Genomic DNA, 24,850 nt, shown 5'->3' on the forward strand with positions numbered 1-24,850 from the left:
AACAAACATGAAGCACAATGGTTTTTACAACAAAGTCCTGTCTCCACTGAAACAACTTGCCTGGAGATATTTTCCACTGCTTGCCATCACTGACAAAGATTCAGGTTTGATTTAAAGCTGTTCCACGCAGAACCTTACAGGCTTGATGCAAAACACTGCAGTAAGGTTTCCTGGGTTTGTCTGCCTGAATTATCGATGTCCAGATAGTACAGAAACATAGACAGTACAGAAACATTCCCTCCCTGCCTTTGGTGTTGTGTCTTTCTAGTAAGCAGTAGATCAAACAGAGTATTGGAGGCAATCATTACTTAACAAAATGGCAGACTGCACACACATTTATTTTTTTTTAAACTCAATCATCTTTTATCAACTCACATGCTAAATTAAATCAACAATAACATTCTGATGGGAGAGCTGCAAAGATTGGTGCTGGCTATTCAGAATACAATGCTGCTCTTCAAAATAACCAGTAACTCAGTGACTCTACTTCTGTGTAGAAAAGCAGCAGTGTGCTGGGATTTACTCCTTACCAGAAGGGTTTAGGTTTCTTAGCCATGATCTTACTGAAACTGAATACCCTTTTGCATTTTCTCCTTCAACCATAAAAATTCATTTTTTAAAAAAGCATTTTAAAATAGCATCTCCTCTTAGACAAGGTTGCCATAGAGATTTGTTTATGTAATGAAAATGTTCTGGGAGCTTTCAGAATCAGCACCAATGTCAGCAGTCTTACCAAGGTTTTAAGAATTATTTACTTGCCAGAACCCTTGTAAAGAATGAGGACCTAATGCTGACTATGGAACAGGGAAAAACAAACTCTCAAAAGGAAAGTCTGGATTCCTTTTGAGGGGATTATAGCAGGACCCCATACCATTTTTTGAATTTTTATTGTTTTTTTAATTCCTAGGAATACATACATATGCATTTAAAAAAACTTTGCAGAGTCAGCAACACAGATCAAGCTTCAAAGAAAAATCTGGATTTCATTCGTGTTTCTTCAGTTTAGAAAGAAAGGAAGCAAGGGATAAGCACCTCCAATGAAGCCAGAGAGTAGTGAGTAACACCATGTTAATTAATTAGGATGAGGGCTTTCAAAGGAGTGGTGTCCAGTAGCAAAACCACTCAGCAACTAGCAATCTAGCTAGAGCTGGGCCAAATATTAAGAAGGTGCCACCCCTTCCAGAAACAATTTCAAATTCCTAAGTTAAACCTTCCTGGCTCAGATCAAACTCCATCAAGATAAGAACATTTTGTGGACAGCCATAAGGAGCAGATCAGCACACACAGCATTTACATCCTCGGTAGGGTAAAACTAACCTGTCTCACAGTAGTCTTACAAGTGATCCTTTCTTCTTCTCCCATGTAATATTAGCCCCAGACTCGAGCTCCCAAGCATTTAAAGACTCCAACCAAATACAAATCATAGGATCTAGTAGCCTAACAATACTGCCTTCCACAAAGTTGAAAACTATATGCCAACACATCTCTGAGGAACAGCTTTACATTTCCATTGCTGGTAAAGACAAAACAGAATAGGGAAGCTAGTACAGACTCATGGATTGCATATTTTTAAGCTGGAGTGTTGATGAATCCTTCTTCAACTCACTATTTCATCCAATCTTTAATTACATTTGTTCTAATTCAGTGATAAAGCCATCCTCTTAAACTTCTAGATAATGGGAAGAACACAAAACCTTGGGTTCTCCCAAGTCAGCCCATTCGGTTGTGAGTTTTTTTAATTTTTTAATTTTTTTAAGAAAAAGCAGGAGGATGAAAAACTGCATCAAATGCACCTCAGTTCCATTTAGATTAACTGTAACGTTTATGGTATATCAGCCTTCTTTACGAAATGGATGATTTCTAGCAAAAAACTAGACTATGAAGTCAAACAACATGCATAGATACCCATGCGCTTTGCTCCCCACCCACTTCAGAAGGCTGTGGCAGCTGGGGGAGGTCTCAAGTGACTGGAAAAAGGCAAGCATCACACACATCCTCGGAAAGGGCAAGAAGGAGGATCCAGGTAACTACAGGAGATTCAGGATCACAGGCCAAGGTCTGCCCTTCTGAAGTCCAAGGCTGTAATTCTGTTGCTCATCTTCCTCACTCCTCCCAGGCTCTTAACCACTACAGTTACCTGGGTGCCACAGCCAGAGCTGCCTCCTCCTTCACATCTTTATCAAATTCTGCTTCAATCCATGGAGAGCAAGAGACAAAGGCTACATTGATGTTTAATGCTCCAGAAAATACTTGCTTGTTAATCAGTAAAATGAGGTAATTATGTAACTAGTGCATATTTCACATAGCTGCTTTTATAAATGAAAAACTGGCAACTTTTAATGATGGTGCAGTATGATGAAATTAGGCTAACTTGCAAAAAAGTACAAAACACCACCCCGCAACCAACCAAAACCAAAAACAACCTTGCAAAGTACCCCAACCAATGAAAAAAAACCTCTTAAAAACCCAAAAGATCTTATACCAGAGCCCTACTTCTAATCTAAACCAGTAGAAGTCCTTGTAGTCCATAAGTAGCATGTGCCAGTGTGACATAAGTTGTTACACAGTACTGTGTATGACAGCAGGCAGCATTCCATTTTAGCTGGGAGACAGATCACCCACCACTGTACTATAGGTTTTCATGTGATGTCTACTCACACAAAAAAGTGTTTTTAAAATCATAATCAGCCTGCATAATTAGGAGTCCAGAACTTCACCATGCATAAAAGAAGGCTGCATAACTGCAAGTGGATCAAAAATAACCTTCCTTTTCATAAGTGATCACTGCTTTTGTTTTAGAACTTATGCCTCTTAGAAGAAAGCCTTTCAAGGATAAAGTGTAAAAGGCATCATTAGGCTTCCTGGATAAGAAAGGAAATCAGATCTTAATATCATTTAAAAAGAAGCATAGTACTAAAGAATACTTTCTACTGTGACTTACCTACATTTCTACCTATAACTGCCCGACTTCACAATAAAGATTCATTAGCACAGATTACGCTCTGCATACCATTCTATATCCACCTAAAAGTTGTTTCCTGATGTAGACATATTATAGTACACAAGTTAACTTGTTACGCCTACTTCATGAGTTAAGTAGGATTACACAAATCAGATTCTATGTCACTGTTAAAATAATCTCTCCAGCTAGGAAGTAAAACTTAGAACTATGTTCTCCATTTATATCTAAAGACTACTTCATACCTATTTAAATATTTAAAATATTTGAGAGGCTTCAAATCTCTACTAAATAAAAGTTACAATAAAGAAACCTCATAAAAAGATAGTTGTTTTGAATGAGTGTGTATTGTAGTTGTATGAATGAGTACTACTCCTTATACATATATTTAGAAAACAACAAATATCTTCATTCAACACAGAGAAAAAAGAAAACTATTATATTATCATTTACAAATGAGGAAAGCATGAACTCATTCTTGCCAAGACTTATCTTGCCAGCTGCTTAGAGCAAATATTATCCATTTTAATTCTTTGACAGTCTTGCAACAATGGTGAACTACTACTGCTGCTCTCAGGTGGAAGCACTGCTGTGGAGAGCTGACTGATCCAGAGAGCAGGAACCAGGCTAAATGGCTGACTGTGCAAGATGTGCTCAGGACAGAGAATGGGTGGGACTGCTCAAAAGTCAGGGCACAGTTAAGTGTGTTGTGAAGATTCCCCATGGGAACCAGACCTTCCTTTCTCAAAAAGATGGAGGAGAGTTTTCTGGCCTTTAGCACACATGGCTTCCTCAGCAACAAGAAAACATGTCAGATCAACACATGAAACTATTAATGGAATTTTGAGAGAAGCTGATCTTCTACCAAAAATATGTTAGATGTTGGGAAGTAAGGTGTATTTACAAAGCTTCTGTACATTAACTAGTCTTCAGTAACAATCCAGTATAGAATCACAAAAATTTGTTTAACATGTAACACATAGTAACATCAAAACAAACAAATGTTTCTATGGAGACGACTATCTAAATAAATGCTCACAATGGATCCAAAACATGATGTCACCCAGCCCTGCCTGCAACCATAGTAACATGCAGTGTAAACAGAAATATTTTTATTTTTCTGTCTAATAATATCATAGAATTAACAGTTTTATGGCAGTGCTTAAACCATACTCTTGCAATGTTGACTGGTAACACTTCTAAAGTAAGAGCAGAAATATTTATACTAGGGCTATTACTATTACCACATTAACTACATACCGTAAGTGGAGTATGTCCATGGCATAGATAACATATCGAATTTCCCAGAGCAGTTGTTGACCCCAATAAACAAAGAAACTTAAGTTACTGGGACAACATGCCAGAATGCTGGTCGGATATCAGTAACATTCTTCTTGAATCTTCTGCTTTCTTTGATACAAGAAAAGTTCTTAGACTGTTATGTCTCACAGTCTAGCTGGGTTAAGAATAAAGTGGCCACATGTTGCATTTCATATCAAATGCAGAATGCTTATGCATCTTCCTCCTGTGTCACCAATGAGCTTGTTTTCTCTAAGGCAACAAGATTCACTAAACCCATACTTGCACTCCACAACACAATACAATTTACACACAAAACACAAAAAAACTACAAACTTTTGCATCTCTGCAACAGTAACACAAATGAAGCACTCAGTCAATGAGCAAAATTTCCAAGAAAGAAGGCAATCATTTCAGCTACTGAAAGCTAATCACAGAATTCCCATTCTCATGAAAACCATTTTCAAATGCTATTGTATGTCTGCATTGTATGTCTGTAAATTCTGTAGACCCTGATTGCATCATCATCCTTAATTTGCAGAATATAAAAGAAGGATATCTATGTAAGGTTCAGACTGTATGTGAAAAATGAATGCCTGGGATTATCTACTATTATTATGATATTCATCTACTAAACCCTTACATTTTCATAGAAGACCAAGGTACAGAGAAATTGAAGTTATTTTAATTACAAAAAACATGGAATACTATCTTTGGTCCTGGCACGAAAATTTCACATACAGTAATACATTAAAACTTTCCTTCCCATAGCATATGATTGTGACTTATCCTTGTCTTCAAGTATGGCTATGAACTTAGGGACCATTTAAAAATTTCATTCCCAACAAATAATTCTGAGGCTGCTTTCTTAAACAATTATATGACCAGGTTTCTCAGAGAAGGAGTTGCTTCATTTTTGCCATTTTAAAGAGACAAAGCTATCCTGGTACCAATTAGCAATAGAGATTTTTATGTTACTTTAAGCAAGGAGCTAACTTTGAAATTAAAATTTATGGTGGTGTGGGCAGTTCAATAAACTAACAAAGGAAAGAGTCTAACATCTCAAGTTTTGACCATGAAACTATAAAATACAGCAAGGAAAACTTACTTCATAACTACATTTTCTGTTATGCACACTTTAGTTGGGTTTGCTAAAATGTAGCAAACCCAACTAAAGTGTGCATCACAGAAAATGTACGTTATGCAAGTCAAGTTTTCCTTGCTGTATTTTCTAGGTGCTACATGTACAAACTAGAGACCATGTCAGAATATTTCTTTGTTAGTTTTCATGAACCTGCCCACACCATAACTTTTACTTTCCTATTATTTTAGAAATTACAGTCTATCCCAACTTTATTACTGCAATACAAATACCTGGAATAATTTAGGTGGCTCCTCTGATCTCTAGGCATGCCACTTACAAATTCATACAAACTGCCACTTCTCTCAAGTGGATTTTGGCTTTTCATTTCATTTCTGCCAAGATCCACCAGCACCATCTCACTGAACCACCATGGCTGACCAGGAATGGAATACCAGGACAAGGTCCCCCTTTTGAGACACAGTCTAGCTGAAGAACTTAAAAAAACAACAGTGAAGAGCAGAGTCTCCTGATACCTGTACATGTAACTCTTACTGACACATGGAAACAGAACTCTGCACTTTCTGGGGAACTGGAGATTCATGTATTGTGTTTAATGTCTGTCATTCAACATGGGGAAAAACTTGGGTGTCAAAAAATCTTACTGGTCTGCTACAAAAATTATGCCTGTAAAATGGAAATAAGCAAGAATCTATTTTGTGAGTATGCCTGTTTTGATGCATCACCAAATCTATCATTATCCTTTAGGTTAGAGTTAAATGTGAAGCAAAAGGGAAAACAAGTAAAAGCAGTTGTCTGAACATGCTCAAGAAACCCTGTATACTCAGCCTACGCATACACCTCCTAAATTACAGCATATTACTAACCCTTGAGTAAGAACAGCCATTAAATCTTCCCTTGTTAAAACTTAAAATAAATAAATTTAATCTAGACTAAAATGAAATGCTGACATATGCTCTAAAGAATAAAAATGTAAAAAAAACAACCCAACACTTTAGAAAATGTGGGGGTATACTTTGTGAAACCATATACATGAAAAAAAGGACTTTCCCAATAAAAATAGCAAAAGTACATTATTTCATTTGTCCCCATCTGCCACTTGATCAATACTAATTTTAAAATAAAATATTTTTAAAATACAATAATATATAAAGTACATAAACAAGCAGTTATCTTCTGAACTATTAAATACTAGATACAGCATGGAAAAGAAGGTGTGTTTCTCCCAAGAGAAATGACAACACTTCACAGTGGTCACAGGAGAGAGGTCTGAGGAACTGCTGAACAGATACCTCCCTACAAAGGCAGGGACATAAAATCCCAAGCTGAGCTGAGCCTGTTGAGTAAGTGCAAGGGCATATCTGACATTCTGCTTGAGCTGCAGGTCCCCCCCACCTCACAACTTGTTCCTGCAGAACAGGACTGGATTCCTTCTACACAAGCAGGCACCAAAACTGACTGATATTTCTTTATATCTGCTATGGTGCACAACTATTTATGGCATATCATGGAGTTGTTCTATAACTAACTTGTACAGATACTGACATAAGAAAGTAGTTTTTAAGTCAATGAAAAAAAAAAAAAAAAAAAAAAAAAAAAAGCAAGCAGCATTGTTTATCATAGATGAAGAAAGAAAGAAACAACCATACACACTATCATTCATTTCAGATAAGAGTTCACAGATAGTATACCCAGCTCTGGCAACACAATATGAGGGGTTTTAAGAGAAAAGTGGACTGATCCAGGAGCCAGAGAATTGGATTATACATATGTAGTGTTTTCAATTGCCTACATAAGATTCCTGAGGAGTAAAGAAATAAAAGAAAACAAGTAACATCATTCTAACTATCCATGTTACACCTTTCAAGATCAAGGGCCTTTTCTTCTGCACTGAAAAGGGTCAGTGCTCATAGCAAGTTTTCTCAACTTGCAAGTCAGTTTGCATGTCCCCCCAGCATTACATCACTTAAATGATGGTTAAACTTGAGTACGTGTTTTGATGGATGTCAGGTCTGTTGTTGGAATAGTGGGGTTTAGTACATATCTCACCTTAGTGTCAGCCTTCTGAGGCCAAGTTTTGGCAAAATGTAAAGCTACATCCTGTTTTAATTCAGATATTCTTCAGGAAACAGTCACATAATTTACTGCAGTGAAAAAAATTGTGTGTCTTAGCATAGCCTGCATTTGTCCTGATCAAAAACCATTTTGCAGAGCATAAAAGCTGTGAGACTGAAGCCAGTTTAAGACCACAGAACAGAAGCTGAAAGCTATTATCTTCAGACAAAACCACACAGTTTCATAAAGGAACAAGAAATAGACTCACAACATCTGTAAGCAACAGAAGATAAATTTAGATTATAGCTATAAAGCGTGTTGGGGGCACACAAAACCAATGGCAGAAAGGAACTTACTTGATTTTACTGAAGACAATGTCAACATCTGTGATTGTCACATTCTTCCCATCTATCACATGACAGTCCTTACATAGCTTTGACCAGTTCTTCCCATGCATTTCTTTTCCTGTGGCTCTTGTATCACCATGGATAGCAAATTTTCTAAAGGCTTCTTCCAGAGCACTTATTTCTCCTGCCATAGCTCCCTCGTGGGAGCTGTTTGAATCACAGGATAACCGTTTTGCTGCTCGGTCCTTTGCTGGATCTGAAGGAGATTTTGGAGGAGTTTTATTCACAGGTTTGCTTGACTTCACTTTGTTTTCAGACATTGTGCTAAAAAGAAGAGAAGGGTAAACTGATTACATTAAATTGCACTACTTTACTTTCTGTGAAGCTACAGATTTAACTTAAGCTACAGTCCATGTCACAACATATGAAGAATAAGTTAGCAAGAGCTCAGTGCCCTCCACCACCAAACAACAGTCTATACACAGACCTATGTAACTCTCTACCCATCTAGAAAAAAACTCAAGCACATTATAAAAAGCCAGGGAAAGAATATTCCAAAACAGGGTACAAGCCTAATTTTACCATCATTACACCAGCCAACAAGTAACTTAAGTGTTAATTTTTTTTCCTTTTTTTTTTTTTTTTTTAATGGCAATCACCACAGTCATACTACACATTTGGATAAAAGTATGCCCTTGACATTGTAGGCATTACTATCCACTTTTATTTCTGAATGAAAAACAAAGAGCCTTTTATTTTCTGGACTCTGACTTCTTACTTATTTGTTATTGAAAAATGAAATAGTTTGAAAATGCAAAGATACTGCTTACACAATGTAAGGGCTAACAAGTAAGGAAGTCTCAGAAATTATTAGATGAGACTCTTTGTTAACAAAATCAATCAGTTCTGAAGTTTATACCCAAAGAACAGTAGGTGTGGAATTCATTTGGAATGAACACATTCACAAAGCACAAGAAGGGATGTCAGTACTGCAGAGAACAATTTTCAAATTACTCTATGTTCACGTTGGGCAAGTTTGCCTTTTAAAAGAAACCTTAAACTGAGCAACAGAGCACTGAAGTTATTATCAGGTGTCTTCATAACAGAAATCAAGACTCTAACATACCATAAGCATTCCATAGGAGCCTCTGCCTTCCACCCATCCACTCTTAGCTTGGCAGAAGTAAGAGGCCCTGAAGAGCCCCGAGACAGGATGCACTGTGTGCCTGCCCCAACATACAGACTGTTTCCCAGATTCAGATCTGTTGTGCTGCTACAAATTTGTACCCATAAGGAGGTGCTTCAAGTATGAGAAGTTTGGCTACTACTGGATAAGAGCTGTAAAGCCAACCATACTTAGCACCTTGTCCGTTCGTCTAAAGTCACAGTGCACATGGTGTATGATGACTAACATATGAAAAGATTGGTATGTATTTCTAGTTAAGGTTTTATTTCCACATCAGATAGATAGTTTTTCTGGCTTATATACTGTACTTCAATACAGACACCTCAACAAAAGAAATAATTCTAAAACTCCATCTGTTCTGATACAGCTTAACCACTGTCACTTGAACAACCAATGTATGCCTTTTCCTGCATGCTGCAGCAGAACTCACCATAACCACCTACTAGGCAGCAGTTATAGTTAAGTTTCACAATTAGAAACAAGCTTCAAATAAAAAATACCTTTGTCCTTCACACTTGATCAAATGCAGCAATAGCTAAAGCATTACTATTTTGAAAACATTCAAGTTAATTCTTAAAAATCTTGTTATATCTTAAGCCTAGGAAGTCTTTTCTTTTGTTTACACTGTCAGCACAAGTTCTGGTCAAAAACTAAAATGCTAAATTAAAAATAGTATGATAGGAATTTACCAACTGTAGCCCAAGAGTTATATGTGCACCTATAAAATGAAATGAAAAGCACAAAAAGGGAAAAAAAATTTTGAAAATTTAAAGTTCAATTAAAAATGTAAAATGTAGCTAAGTCCCATGCCTACTTCCTTTCCCTGCTTGCTCTTGGAAGAACAATAATTTTATCTCAAACTTTTCAGAAAGTCTTCCAGCACTGAAACTCCAAAACAATAAGCACAGTGGTGAGAGAATAGAATAAGAAAAACACCAATGACAAAATCTATGCAAAAGAAAATTACATTAAAAATCAGATAATGAAGATCAATGATCTATCTAGGTCTTCAAGGAAGCTTGACTTCCAAAAGCAGAAAGTCTGTTCCAAGCTTGCACCATTTCAAATCTACTGGAGCTGGAAAGTAGAACCAGAAATTTTACAATCTGGCACTAACTGGTCAGAGGGCAGGCATCAACAGAAAAAAAAAAAGTCTGTATTTTTAAGTCTGTATAGGATATTAAAAATCAAATTTACGACCATAAACAAGTAACAGAACAGAAGAAGATAGCAATCTACTATGGTAAGGTATGTACAGCTCATATAATTTAGACATTTTATCTTGTGCCAAATGTCTTCCAAGAGATTTTGGAGGATAGCCCCCTCTTGTTCTTAGCAAACAGTCAAGAAGCTATGCTCAGTGTGAATATCCTCGGAAGATAGAACAAATACAGTTTATAAACTATAAGGAAAAAAACCATCTATGCTATTCCGTCTCATCTGACTTTAGAAAAAAATACCACATGCCTCCATTTTAAATATACACTGAACAAAATCATTCTTTAGTGTCAGTGCCTGCTGGCCAACTTTGTCACCCATAAACATAACTCAACTTTGCAAAGCTCAGCACAGCAGAAATGTGTTTTAAAAAGCAAGTAGTGATTTCAAATCACAAGCTAAAACACACACTTTAAAGCTAAAACCAAATTTTCTGAATATTTTCTGAATAATGTGATTTTTTTTTAATTACTACTTTGCTTTTGTCTCTATTACTGCCTCATAGTGTCTTCAATATGATACCTATATCAATTGAAAGTATTTTTTACTTTCAGTTGCTAGTGAATTAAAAGTTTATTAGCTTGACGTAGGAAAAATGCTTAAAGGGACATATTTGGCCTTAAGAAAGATAGTTCACATCTCGACTTAGCTCTGTCACGCATTAATAAATGAACTTTGTATTACAGTGTTTTGTGCAGTCTGGAGAGGAGGAACTGGGGACACTCTACAGAAAAGGCTTTGGTTTTAAATGGTGAAATCTGGTACACAAAGCAGTCATTTCAGAGCAATCCTTATGATCTCAAGCAGAAGGTCAAGCATAGATTAAAACCAGAGCTCAACTGTGGTTGCCAAAAATTGTCATGGGTACTCCTTTTCTTGTTGAACAATAATTGTTAAAATCCCATGTAATAGCATGAAATTTACTAAGAAGATGCTATCAAGTTCATGAAAATACTGACCTACGGTCAACTTAAAGTGTTATGTCTTAACACGACAAACAACTTATTTCTCAGAAGAGAAATATTCATTAGCACGCTAGGTAAAGAACTGCATAATACAGGATTTTTAATAGGATCAGCTCCTGTAACTTTTTTTAGTGGTTAAAGAAGAAGAAGAATATATCAAAAAACAACCAACCAACCAAAAAAAAAAAAAATAATTTGCTTGACAACAATTCAACATCAAATGCAGTTTTGGGTCTCCCTTACCCTTTTTATTTTCCTGGGCAAAGGGATCAGAAGATGCTTGCTGGCTTCTGCTAAAAGCAAAATCTAGCAGTAATTTGCAGAGATGGTGGAGGTCAAAGTGACAAAAGAAACTGACTGCTCTAAACTACCCATTCTACAGTTCAGTAAAACAAAATTAAGCCACTGTTCAAAAGCATGAGCTGTGTAGGTGCCAACTATAACAACTACACCTAACCAAAGAAATGCTTTTCATTACTATCACAAAAGGCGAATATGTACACAGATAATTCTGCATTTCCAGAGCCTGAAGAGGGAAGGAAGTATGGACTAGCCACTGATCCCAACCTGTCCTATACTGCTGACTCAAGTATAGCAGGTCCACATCACCATAAGCAACCATGTAAGACATTAAGAAAGATATATAAACAGATGCTTCTGAACAGATGTTCAGAAAAAAATGGAGTTTCAGAAATACAAAGAATATCTATTAATAGTAATGTTATGAAATGCTACAGTCTGTGTCATGTAATACTCCTTTAGTATAATGAAACAACAGTTCTTGTCTCACTCTGCAATAGGTGAATAATACAGCACGTTACAAAAACAGATACCTATACAGACAGAGATTAAGCTATTGATCAAACTGACTGAGGTCATGACGAACTCATGCTAAAGCAGAATGAAAGTGCAGATCTTGTCTTCTTAGCACATGCCTAAACCATTATCAAAGTTTTTTCTTATTATGAAACTTCTTATCAGCCAGAGACATACTCATCTGCAGACAGGGAGCTGAAAGAACTCCCCTAGGTAAAGTCATATATTCACCTGGATTGTTGAAAAAATGGGGAACAGCAGCTACCATTTCTGTGAATTCCAGTTGCTATAGCTGCATTAATACCAGGTAGATATAAATAAGCCCAAAGCCTTAGTACTCACCAACTGCCAGCTCTACAAAAGATCTTTATTAATTTACACTCTCACTTATCCACATCCTCTCCAGGTGTCAACATATTGTAGGAATTCTGGTACGGTTTCCATTTAGACTTGGAGGAATTGCTCTCAGATCTGTCTCTCAGCACCAAAGACAACCTGAAGACTTATTAAAACCCAGACTATTTTTGCCAACAATTTCAGCAGCTTATGCAGCTGTACAAAATATGCATGCATCCTACTTGGTCAGAAATTCACTGCAGCACCTTCTCTGCTCTGTCCCTGAGAACTAATGCATAGCTTATCTGCTCCAGAACTGCAAGAAACAGGAAACCGTCAGAAGTGTGAAAGCCTAGCGTTTCAGGCAATGCAATGTACTCTCTCATATGTTTTTACTAGCTTGCCTCTACGGCAGGCTGTGAATGTTTTTTCCCTTTTGAATTGCCTTTATTTGCAGCAAGTATTACATAACCAGTTTTTAACGTAAGTCTTCTCGCATCATTTATTGCCATGGAAATGAATAAGCATGTTTTTGTTTAAGACAGCACAAAAGACTAGAACACTACCACATATACTCATTACAGCCTCAGATTCAACCCAGTTAATAGAAAAGGCAACTTATTTTAAAGCTGTTTGTTCTTTAGAATATTTACTAATCAAGAACTGGCTAAAGCAAGGTCAGAATTCCTGTGAACCAAGGAAAACTTAGTTCAAACTTTTTAATGGCAGAAAGCATTCAAACATCAAGCAAACCTCTGCTAAGGAGTATGCTGAGATTGCAGAAAAGATTCAGTAGTACAATGCCACAGTTGCAATGCAATAATGGTATTACTAATAACTACACTTTCCTCTAATCTCACCTTTATGAGGTGACCATACGCCGATGTTACTTCTCATATGCAATAACCAGCTCCACTGCACTTGCAAAACAACTCCAGGAGACCCCAAAGTTACATTTACACTGAGCATCAGGGTCATCCTCTAGCTACAATGCAAAGTCTGCAGGGCAAATTCCCCATCTTGAGCCCAAAGACAGTAACTTGGATAAAACAGCCCTAAAATTGAATCTCTGGCAAAGTTTTCAATCTTAGCCCTGATCTCCCTCTAAGTTCTTAACCCCTTCTACCATATGACCCAGACAAATAAGCAGCAAAAATCTACGAATTCTGTCCTTGATTTCCTTCTGTTCTGCAGTTCCTTTTCCTGTTGTTTTTATGTGAAGTCCAAAGTTCTGTTTTGCTTATAGTGACACCTCAGAGCTCTCGCCACAAGATAGAGTGGAGATGGCACCCTAACCACACCTTAAATACCCACCAAGATGTAATCCGAAACAGAGATTTCCTAGCCAGTCGTACTGCATCCTTCTTGCCACCTAGCAATTTGGTTGTATGTTTTTGTCTCCAGGATCTGTTAGGTAAGAAGGACAAGTAAGTAATCCACAGCACACACCCCAGACTTACAAGCAAATATACTGTTCTAGTTCCTGCAAAAATGTCATCCTTGCATCCTCAGCTTACAAAAGCATCTACTTAGTTGCTCAAGAAATATAAGATTCTATACGAAGTCAGATAGCATTTGTCCATGCATGTGATCACATCAGACATTTGAATGAATGCTCAACATGACAATAGCCAGGAATATGCCAACGTTATTGAGAAGTAGAAACAGATCAAAGGGAAAAGAGAGATGGTGAACCCCTTGCAATGCAATTAACAGAGCCAGCACATTAATCTGGTATTACATAAAGATTTGAAGAACTATATGTTGTTAACATTAACAGTTTCACTTTTGTTTTAACCTCACAATAAGCTTCCTATTTCTGTGCAAATTCTCTTACAAGTAGCATCAGCCTCAGCCTCCCCACAACTACATTCTCAGCTCCTCAGCCTGGTCAAACTGCCAGCCTTCCTAAAGATACTTCTTAGGTGGTCTTAAAACTGAAAGGCCATTGGCATTTAGAAAACTGGCATACTACAACTGAACACTGACATATAACCTAGTAGTTTTATGTTAATTGTCACCTGTTTTTACCTTGCACTGTCCTGCTAATCCTTCCTGCACATCAAGAGCTGGTAAGCATTCAAGTACTTAAAGTACAATTTTTACCAGAATCTGCTTCTGCACTATCAGTAACACTTACCACCACAAACAGCTGCCATCTGAAATACCTTACAACCTTCCAGTTAATCCAAGCAAAAAAAATAAGTAACTTTTCAATAAGCATGAGAGGTGCTATTTTTATGAGTGGCATTTACAACATCATCAAAATGTGCAAGATATTTTAATTTGTCTGACTGCATCTGTTTTATTTTAGTACTTTATCTGTCTTCTTCATTTAAAAAAATATTACAGAATTGCAGTTAAAGGGAATTCTCATTTGTTTTATGTCTGTAATTATTTATGTCAAATAAACATAGCCGAGACAAAGTAAGCAGATGGAATATTTTTTCCAACATTTTTTCATAAACATTCAAGCTGAGGGAGGGGATAAATAGCTGGAGGAATGCAACAACCTCCTAATAAAATGCAATGCTTTATACAATACCCTTAAAGCTTCCCTTAAGTTTCCTTCACAAGTATCTGTAGAAACCAGAGTAAAGGCATATTTCTGTGCATGTGATGCTGGAGTGAATGAGAACCATCCATATTCCCTAGCATCTAACAGAAGGAAAATGAGCAGAGAACACTGCAGACCAAACAAAGCCACACTACTCTATCAACATTTAAAGTAAGCTTTAATTAAAGAAAAATAAACTGTTTCACAGGCTTTATGGGGAACTGCATAGTTGAACCCTGGGTTGTCTAAACAATGTATGTGTATCTAGCACTAGGGACAAGTGCAAGGCTGGCTGAATCACACAGCTACATTAGGACCTTCTGCAGGACATGCAGGGTGACAAAAAGATGGTTACTTAAGTTGCCCAATGTTTCTCCTTAGCAAAACACTATTTCAGACTGCAATGAAATTACCTATGCCCTTAAAGGGACAACCTGAGAATACACATTATCAAGCACAGAGTATTTTGGCTGCAGACAAGTAGTCATTACTGTTCTATTTCTAAAAGCTATTTCTATTCACCTACATAGTTACCCCTACAATATCAGTTATATACAAAACTAAGTTTAGTTCATAGCACATTACATTCCTCCATTCTATAGAACCACTTCATAAAATACCACCTCTTCATATATGCATAAATGAAGCACCTACACACAGACACACACACCTTTTTCAGCAATAGAACTACTAGAAATTTCTTCTTTTAAAAGAAACATCCACCTCACAACACTTAAAACTACACAAAAACTCTAACTAAATAATTCTTAACTAGACCTACAGAATACTGTAATACCACGACATCATTTACACAAGGTTTCAACTATGAAGACAAAAGCATAAATATAGGCATCCACTACACCTTTATGTACAGTGACCTTCTATGCATTTTTTTTTTCCATTATGCAGCTATCCCATTTGAGGATTCTACTTAAAAGTATCCTGAGCTCTGCTGGGTTGCTGTCATTGGTTGATAATAGAAATGTCTGGACACAAATATACAAGCCAGCACTTTAAAACTGCCTTCACAAAAGAAAGTGAACACACTTTTGTAAAGAAAGAAAAAATATTCACACTGATTGAAGTACAACAGAAGAAGAGCATCAACTGTTTAGATGAGGTATTTTATCATGGTGTATCAAAAAAGCCTTAAGAATCACAGATTCAAAAAGACTGGAAGACAACAGACGTTCTCAGCTGTAGTTAGGCATATAATTAAGTTAGAGCTCCAAGCAACATGCTGGACCTATCATCATTTTAGCATTAGTTGAGTACAGGTTCCCCAACTTGTAACATTACAATTGTAGAGTTTTCTTCTTTCTTCATTTTTTCATACACTATATGTTATCCCCTCCTGCTACCCCCATCCAGAGCAGACTCCTAATTTGAGCCCTTTCAAAATATTTATGTAAAAGCCATGAGTAATCAAGTTCTCTCCATGAAAGGAGATCAGGGACTGTATAGCAAAGAGATTACTTCAAACACCAGTAAGACAGGGAAACTGTGTACCACTTATAGGCAAAAATAAATAAAAAAAAAAAAAAACAAAACCAAAACCAACAAGTTAAAGCTGACAGGGACAGAATGAGATCACAGAAAAATTGAGCTAACAGAGACTTGCAGACCTTGAAAGCACTGTAAGATTTCATAGTCACAAAACATCACTTCTGATCAAAGAATTGGAGTTGGGTAAAAGCTGTGAAATCACGAGACAAGATGTTTTACCATGAGAGACTTAAAGTATTATACCAGTGTAATTTTTCAGGTGACTGAAGACAACTGAGTGAGGTATCCAAATACCTTTGTAGAGACACTGCATCACAAGCTTGTAATCTCTTTACTGTCAAAGATGCCAAAACTCTCAACAGCTGAAAATTCAGGCTATGCCAATGCAAATTAGAAATAAAACTTCCTTAGGGAGACTCAATCAACCATTGGAAATACTAAATGTAACTTCCAAGGACAGCAGCAAATACATCATCCTGACATCTGCACATTAGACTTCACCTAATACAGAAGATTCACTTAGTCAAGCATGCCTCAAAGACAAGTTTATCAAATGCATGTTATTCATCTCAGATAACTAGCTGAGAATAACTAACACATGAATCAGATTAGAATATCTTAATATTAGATTAGATTAGTCAGATTAGAATATTTTCATATCCCTTATGCTCTTAAAAGTCTGGTGCTTTGTTTTTTTCTGAGTGCAAAAAAAAAACCTAAAATACAGTAAAATAAAAGTAACCTTTAAGCACAGGATTTGTTTTTTTAAAAAAAACAAAGCTGAGTACAAAATGGAAGATGAATACTTCCTTTGGTTAATCATCAATAAATTCTCTCACATCTATAAGCCCAGTAAGATCAGCTGATTGCCTACTGGTTCTTCCAATAGTGAAATTAGATGAGACAGAGTTGTTTACAATTTTAAAGTATACAGAGGCAGCAACAATTAGACCATGCTTTTGTGAGCAAGATCTCTTAGAATGTGAATTTCCATCACAAAAATTTGCTTATCACATATCTAATAGCATACTATTCTTCAACTGTGCATTTACGAACCTGTTTGAACTGCACCCCTCAGAGATTCAAGCAAAAAATGTTACACCCTTGATTTTGTTACTTTTTAAAGTTTCTCTGTGTTCATTTTGCTTAATGCTCCAATACTTGAACACCAATAAACAAGCCTATTCTTGAGATTAGCCAAACCGGCCAAGAATTAACTTCATAAGATTATTTAAAACAATTCCACTGCAGATTAGTGTTTGCCTTTTCTGTCTGCCACATAATGCATTGAAGTTTTTATCTGTATAGTCTAGTTTTCTACCTCTTGGTTTTCTACCAAGGACAAACAAAGTCCATATCACACACTCAGGACAATATGCAGCAGAGGAGAGATGAGGAAAAGAAAAAGAGGGAACCTTAACACAACTGGCAGCGGGAGCAAACTGAACTGCCCACGCAGTACACATATTAATAACAGAGGTAAACTTCCCATCTGTTTGCTACTATGTATTTTTTGTGGATTTGGGCACATGAAGGAGCTTATGGGAAAAAATTGGAGAAAAGACAAAGCAAAGTGATCTTTTTTTTCCTGTACAATGCTTTGATTTGAAAATGAAAACTTTATTTCAAAATTTTTAAAAAAAAGCCAACAACAACAACAAAAAAATGAAGCTTAAATTTAAAGAATCATAAAAATAGAGCAGCCTGAAAATAAAATGTTTCATAGTGGGTTGATGTAGCTTTTTCTTACTGTATCTCAATCTTTCACTTTGTAGTCATGTTAAATACATTTAAAATTTCCCCAAAAATCCAGCCATTATTCATACATCCCAAGACTGCCCTTTGAAACCAGAACTTCCCTCAGAGAACTATGTGAGCCTTACATTAAATTCTACAATTAACTTTGCTGTAACATATGAGAAAGAGAAAATACACAGCTGGATAAACACACACAGGTACTAATGGATCCTTCTTAAGAACAGCTGCATTCCCATTTTTTGTACCACTATAGTGTCTTGCTCTGCATTTTGTGTAATACTTTTGGGGCCAGGCCCAAGTTTTTGTTCCACGGTTATATTGCATCTAACATATCAGTTAAAGGCCCTGATCACAGTTCCCAGATACTATGGCAATACAAACAGTAAGTAATATAGTTCTAAACACGTTTTTGCCCATAGTTTCATGCCAGTATGGCAGAGAAACACTAGGGGTGGGAATTATATACTTATAATTTCAGATATACACAGCAGAAAATGAGTTTTGGAGGGAGAAAATAATCCTTGTTTGTTCCTTGCTGAAAAAACTCCATTTCATTTATGCAAGGGCTGCAAGCATATCCATGTACTAATGGAAAAGACATGACATCACTGAGTGACTACACCACAGGAAAGATGATTCTTGGTTTTCTTCATGAAGTGATATAGGTTGGTGAATACACTGGCATTCTCACACCAAATTCCATAATCAAAGTGTTAAAAGGAAAAATATATCTGGTGTTATTTTAATTTGCACCTCAACTTACCATCTGAGAACAAGTTACCAGGTTTAAACACTGGGAAAACTGTCAGCCTTCCTCCTTAAAAGACCCTTTTTTCACCCCCAAATTAAACTCAAGGTACAAAAAGTAAAAATAAATTATATCATACAACTGCCTACAGAAATTAATTTAAATAAATATATTCACTATTTAAAAATTAGGTGAAAAATAACATTTTTATTTAAGTCAATCCACAGTTTAAACTGGATGCAGAAACAACTACTTGCTAGATGTGTATTTCCATTTACAAAGAACTTTTCTTACACTTACAAGGGTCAAGTGCAAGCACTGCAGGAGATTCCTGTGTGAACTTTATGTGCAATTTGATCCTTGCATGGCGTGCTGTCTAAGCATTACACTGTACTATGATTTAATACTGGACATACACTTCAGCAGTTACAAATGATGGACTATTTAAAGATATATGACTATGAGTCAGAGAGGGACCATAGCCACTGACATTTTAAAAATAAATAAATTGTATACATTCTAACAATAGCCATGCTATTTGAGCCTGAGACTATGAAAATACATAAGTATCTCTCAATTTTTTCGCCCCGTTTTCACAACATTATATATATAAAAAAACAAAGCATGCTAATTAATTGTACCAGTTGACAAAACGATGTGGAAGCTCAGGAAGTAGGTGAAAACAGCCTCATATATATAATACGTTTCATTTCGGGCTGGGGGTTGGTTTTGCCCCTCCTTTTCTTTTTAAAACAAACATAAGCAGTTATGCAATCCTGCCCCCTCAACCTGCTCATGTTAGACCCTGCAAAGCAATAGGGAAACTGCTTGTTAGCAGCATCTACTGGAAGATTTAAAGCTGTCAAGGTTTAAGGCACACGCTTTTGACATTACACTTCCCTATGGAAGAATTTTACCCCGGTACAAGATCTTTTATCAAGGACTGAATAAATACTTGCAACCGCTCTTGATTTGGGGGTGCTGTAGGGGGATATATTTATTTTCAAACTAGCTAGATGGCGTCGCAGATTAATTCACAGCATTTTGTCTCGTCCTGTTTTTCCCTTTAGAGCACTTTATACATTCGTGGGTTAAACTGCAGTTCTTAAACACTCTCCCACAACTGATGCTAGATTTCACGGAGGACGCAATGGAGGAGCGGCTGTTAAAAAGAAAGCCGCTTCAGCGAACAGCTTTAAAAAAGAAAAAACAGGAAGTCCTGTTTACCCGCTGATCTCCATAAAAGGGAGATCTGCCCTTCAATAACGTGAAGCAGCAGCTGCAGCAGTGTGTACGCAAGGTGGATCTTTACCCTCGCTCTTCAGAAGGCTCCCGCAGGCAGAGCCAGCCAGCCTCCCACAGCCAAGCACCATCATCATCCATCCATCGGACCTGCCGCTGCCATGCCGCCAGCAGCCGGGAAACAGCGCTCTGCGCGGGCCGCCGCGCTGCGTTCCCCTCCCCGATGGCGGCAGGAGATGCGGCTGCCGTCGCCCATCCCGACGGACAGGCACAGGAGAGCAGCGCTGCACCGAAACGCTCTTTGCCGCCTGTCCCCTCTCAGGGGGCTCTCGCTGGGGGAGCAGGAGGGACGCAAAAGAAGACACCAACGGGTTAATCCTGCAGATGGAAGCTGAAACTGCCGCTGCTGCTGCTGCCGCCGCCGCCGCCTCTCCAGCAGCCTCCCGCGGACATTCGTTACATAACGGCCGGGCTGACAGTCCCACCGAGGCACCGGGGGACGCCGGCCCGGGGCAGCTCCGCCATCATGCCCGCCCTCTCCCCCTTCCATCCTCGTAAACCGAATAGGAATCAATTACCCAGAGCGATAAAAGGGGGGGAGGGCGGGAGAGGGCAAGAAACAGGGAAAAACAAAAACCAAACCAAAAACAAACCACCCAAAAAAAAGAAGGGCTTGTCTCGCCCTCCCCGCAAGGGGTTGCCACTCACCACCGGCTCTCCAGGGCTCGCAGGTCCCTCCGGCGCAACCTGACGCTCGCCCTCGCTTCGGCGATATCAGGAGCCACTCTCCAGCTGCTCTCTCAAGGTGGCTCCCTCAGGCACCGCCCTCGCTGCCCGGACATTGGCGAGCGCCCGGCGACGCCTGCCTGCCCCTCCGCCGCTCGGCTCGATAGGCCGGGCGGGCTGTCAGCCCGGGGGCCGCTCCCGCCCCCCGCGGAGCCGGAGCTGATGAATTAAGCACAGGGGCAGCTACTGCTTCTGCTGCCTTAAATGGCTGCTTGCGGCGCCTCTGCCCGCGCCGTTCTGCTGGGTGCTGGGCGGCAGGTGGGCAGGGGCAGGGGCAGGGGCAGGGGTAAGGGTAAGGGTAAGGGTAAGGGTAAGGGTAAGGGTAAGGGTAAGGGTAAGGGTAAGGGTAAGGGTAAGGGTAAGGGTAAGGGTAGGGGTGAGGGTGAGGGTGAGGGTAAAGGTAAGGGTAAGGGTAAAGGTAAGAGTAAGGGTAAGGGTAGGGGTAGGGGGTAGGGGTGAGGGTGAGGGTGAGGGTGAGGGGAGGTGGAGGCGGAGTGGAGGCGGAGTGGAGGCGGAGTGGAGGCGGTGGGTTCCTCACTGCTCCCCTCGCCAGGAGCTCGGGGCGACCTGACGGCTGGGGATGAATTCGAGGGCAGGTCCGGAACCCTCGGACGCACTCGAGCGTTCCACTCCCTCTTCCAGAGCAGAGACCAAGGCGATCCACAGTTCTCTTGATCCTGCCAGTTTCTGGCAGGTTTGGGTCTGGGTGAAAGCTCGATTGTGCTTTAAGCGATGGTTGTTGACATGAGGTAAATAGAAGTCATGTAGAAGACTAGGCTGTGCAGTGCAGTAGGGGTTTTCCATAAAACCACCAGTCCCTCAGCTTGCCACTTGTCTAGGAGTAAGCACCGAGGAGAGGTGCAGCCAGTAACCTGATTTGGAGCAATTGCATACAGAATCTTGGAGCACAGAGACACTTGCTAGCAGAAATCTAATCAACTGTTGTGCAACCTCATTCACGAATTTCAAACAAGACTCCAATGACCCAGAAGAGCTTGGTAGACCATGTCTTGATCTAGCTGCTGTACTGGAATGAGTGAAAAATCTGCTGGCAGAAGTGAATGAGAAAACCAAAAATATCCAATTAATTTGCAGAAGAGACTCTATTTTTCAAATGCAGGACAGGCACGCGGTACAGTTTATAAGCTCTTATTTCTGTATCTAAAGGCAAATATTGAAATGATCCAGTGTCACAGTTTAATTCTGGTACAGCAATTAGACTCATTACAGATGGTCTGTATTTTTTTTTCCCTCTCCAACAGAGAAAGGAGAGAGAATAAGGGAGAGATACTTGAGTGTTGGAAACTAAACTACACAGATTTAATGAAACAGTAATGCTTAAAAATAAAAAAATACAAAATATATAAAAATATAAACAAGAGTGATAGTACATCCCTCCCTCCTTTCCCCCAGTAATGCTAAAGTCCCAGGCTGGGCTTCGGGAATCAGCTGCAGATGGGAGCTGGACACATGGATTCGGGAGGGCAGGGACTGGGATCAAAGGCAGATGGATGGGTAGAATCTTCCCAGGATTCTGGCAATGGACAAAGAAGCAATTGTCTCTCATCATCTCTCAAATTTATACTGAGTATGATGTGTATGGGATGGAATACACCATTTGGTCAGTTTTGGTCCCTTGTGTGCTCCTCTCTGCCCTAAAAGATAATTGCAGATGTGACCCCTTTACTCCCTTTCTCTTTCCAGATCATAATAAGTTTGTCAGGACTGAGTAGTGACCCTGGTTCTGCATACCATTCTCTAGCCATAACTATAAAATCAAGCAGTATCTTTAGTAGCAGACACTGACCGAGAAATATACCATTAATTTCTGCAAGTGCAGCTACTTAGAAGAGTCTTAGCTGAACATAAAATCACAAGACAGAAAATCAGTTCTATCCTGGTCCAAAACAGGACACCCAGAATGTCATAAATGCTTAAAGGCCCCCTAATGCTAGGGGTGAGTTTGGCTGTATTACAGATGAAAGGATTTTTTTAGACTATGGCAAATGCACTTGTTGTCTCATGAGACCACAAACCAAAATCATATTGTATTTTTTTCCAAGTTTTCTCCTTCACCATGGAGAAGAAATATCCTTTATGTAGCTTGGGTGGCTCAAGGATCAAGAAGGGTTCCTATCACAAAGCTGAGAAACAGATTAAGACACGTACAGCTTTAAATCAGAGCCTAATTTTGAATGCAAAAATTAATGCAGTATAGATTAACATAAAGCAAGGTATTGTACATAGCCTAGTGAAAACTGTTCTGATGCTTAATATGGGGCTGGTCCTACATTATTTTCAATTATTTCCCCCCTCCCACTCAGGTTATAATATATTTTTCTGTTTCTCTAATAGAATTTCCTGTCACAAACCATGCAATCAATCTTAGAAAACATGTAAAATCAGTATAACCCAAGTTGATTCTAGTTAATTCTGTGATAAAATTCAGATAAATTTTGCAATTTATTTGTACTAAAAAAAAAAAAAAAAAAAAAAAAAAAAGAGAGAGAGAGAAAGAGAGAAAAAAAAAAAAAAAGAGAGAAAAAAGCTTCCTCCAAATGGTATAGGAACCAACTAAGAAAGTGCTTTGCTGAGCCTTATTTTTGCTAACAGAGACGAACTGTTGAGTGATGTAAAATTCAATGGGAGGCTAGACTTCAGTTACCATGACACTGTAGAAGTCAAGATCCTTAGGGCTGCAAGAAAACTGTGAAGTAAGCTGATGGCACTTGATTTTAAAAGGGCAGACTTTGGTCTCTTCAAGGATCTGCTTGGTAGGGTAGAATGGGACAGAGCCCTGGATGGGAAGGGAGCCCAGGAAATCTGGTCCCTATTCAAGGATCACCTCCTCCATCCCCAGGACCATTGTGTCCCAATGAAAAGGAAGGCAGGAAGGAGTGTCAGAAGGCCTAAGTGGATGAAGAAGAAACTCCTAGACACACGTATATGTAAAAACAAAGTTTACAGACGGTGGAAGCAAGGACAGATACCCTGGGAGAAGTACAGAGACGTAGTCAGAGAAGTAAGAGATCAGGTTAGGAAAGCAAAAGCACAGAGAGGATTGGATCTGGCAAGGGGGTTTAAGGGCAACAAGAAAAATTTCTATAGGTATGTCAGTGATAAGAGGAAGACTAGGGAAAATGTGGGCCCACTCCAGAAGGAAACAGGAGAGCTGGTGACCCAAGATGTAGAGAAGGGTGGGGCAGTCAGTGACAACTTTGCCTCTGTATTCACTGGCAAGGGCTCTTGGTCACAGCCTCCATGTCACAGAAACCAAAGGCAGGGACTGGGTAAAGGAAGATCCCCACACTGTAGACGAAGAGCAAGTTTGAGACTGCCTAAAGAACCTGAAGGTGAACACGTCCATGGGACCTGATGGGATTCACCCACAGCTCCTGAAAGAACTGGCAGATGAAGTTGCAAAGCCACTGTGCATCATATTTGAAAAGTCATGGCAGTCTGGTGAAGTTTCTGTAGTGACAGGAAAAGGGAAAACATAACCCCCATTTTCAAAAATGGAAAAAAAGAAGACCCAGGGAACTACAGGCCAGTCAGTCTCAGCTCTGTGCCTGGCAAGATCATGGAGCAGATCCTCCTGAAGGCTCTGCTAAGGCACGAGGATAACAAAGGGGTGATTGGTGACAGCCAACATGGCTTCACTAAGGGCAAGTCCTGCCTGACTGATTTGGTGGCCTTTTACAATGGACCTTGGTGGACCAAGGCAGAGAAACAGACTGCCTGGATCTGTGCAAAGCATTTGACACTGTCCTGCACAACATTCTGGCCTCTGAACTGGAACAATATGGATTTGATGGATGCACCACTCATTGGATAAGGAACTGGCTGGATGGTCACATCCAAAGAGTTGTGATCAGAGGCTCAGAGTCCAAATGGGGTTGAGTGAGGGGTGGTGTTCCTCAAGGGTTGGCACTTGGACCAGTGCTGTTTAATATTTTTGTCAACTACATGG

The 24,850-nt window shown here is 38.9% G+C and overlaps 1 protein-coding gene across 1 annotated transcript in view; it reads right to left on the reverse strand.

Annotated features, from left to right (window-relative positions):
• TPPP (tubulin polymerization promoting protein) overlaps window positions 1-21,006 on the reverse strand; it is a 57,206-nt gene extending 36,200 nt beyond the window's left edge. Inside the window, exons 1-2 of the mRNA XM_071736243.1 lie at window positions 20,803-21,006; window positions 7,772-8,086 (exon numbers count right to left, since the gene is read on the reverse strand). Coding sequence (XP_071592344.1) covers window positions 7,772-8,082 — 311 coding nt within the window. The 5' untranslated portion in view covers window positions 8,083-8,086; window positions 20,803-21,006. The remainder of the gene's footprint in view (window positions 1-7,771; window positions 8,087-20,802) is intronic.
• Window positions 21,007-24,850: the final 3,844 nt, after the last annotated feature.

Source organism: Heliangelus exortis, chromosome 2, assembly GCF_036169615.1.
Source record: "Heliangelus exortis chromosome 2, bHelExo1.hap1, whole genome shotgun sequence".
NCBI classification, from domain to species: domain Eukaryota; kingdom Metazoa; phylum Chordata; class Aves; order Apodiformes; family Trochilidae; genus Heliangelus; species Heliangelus exortis.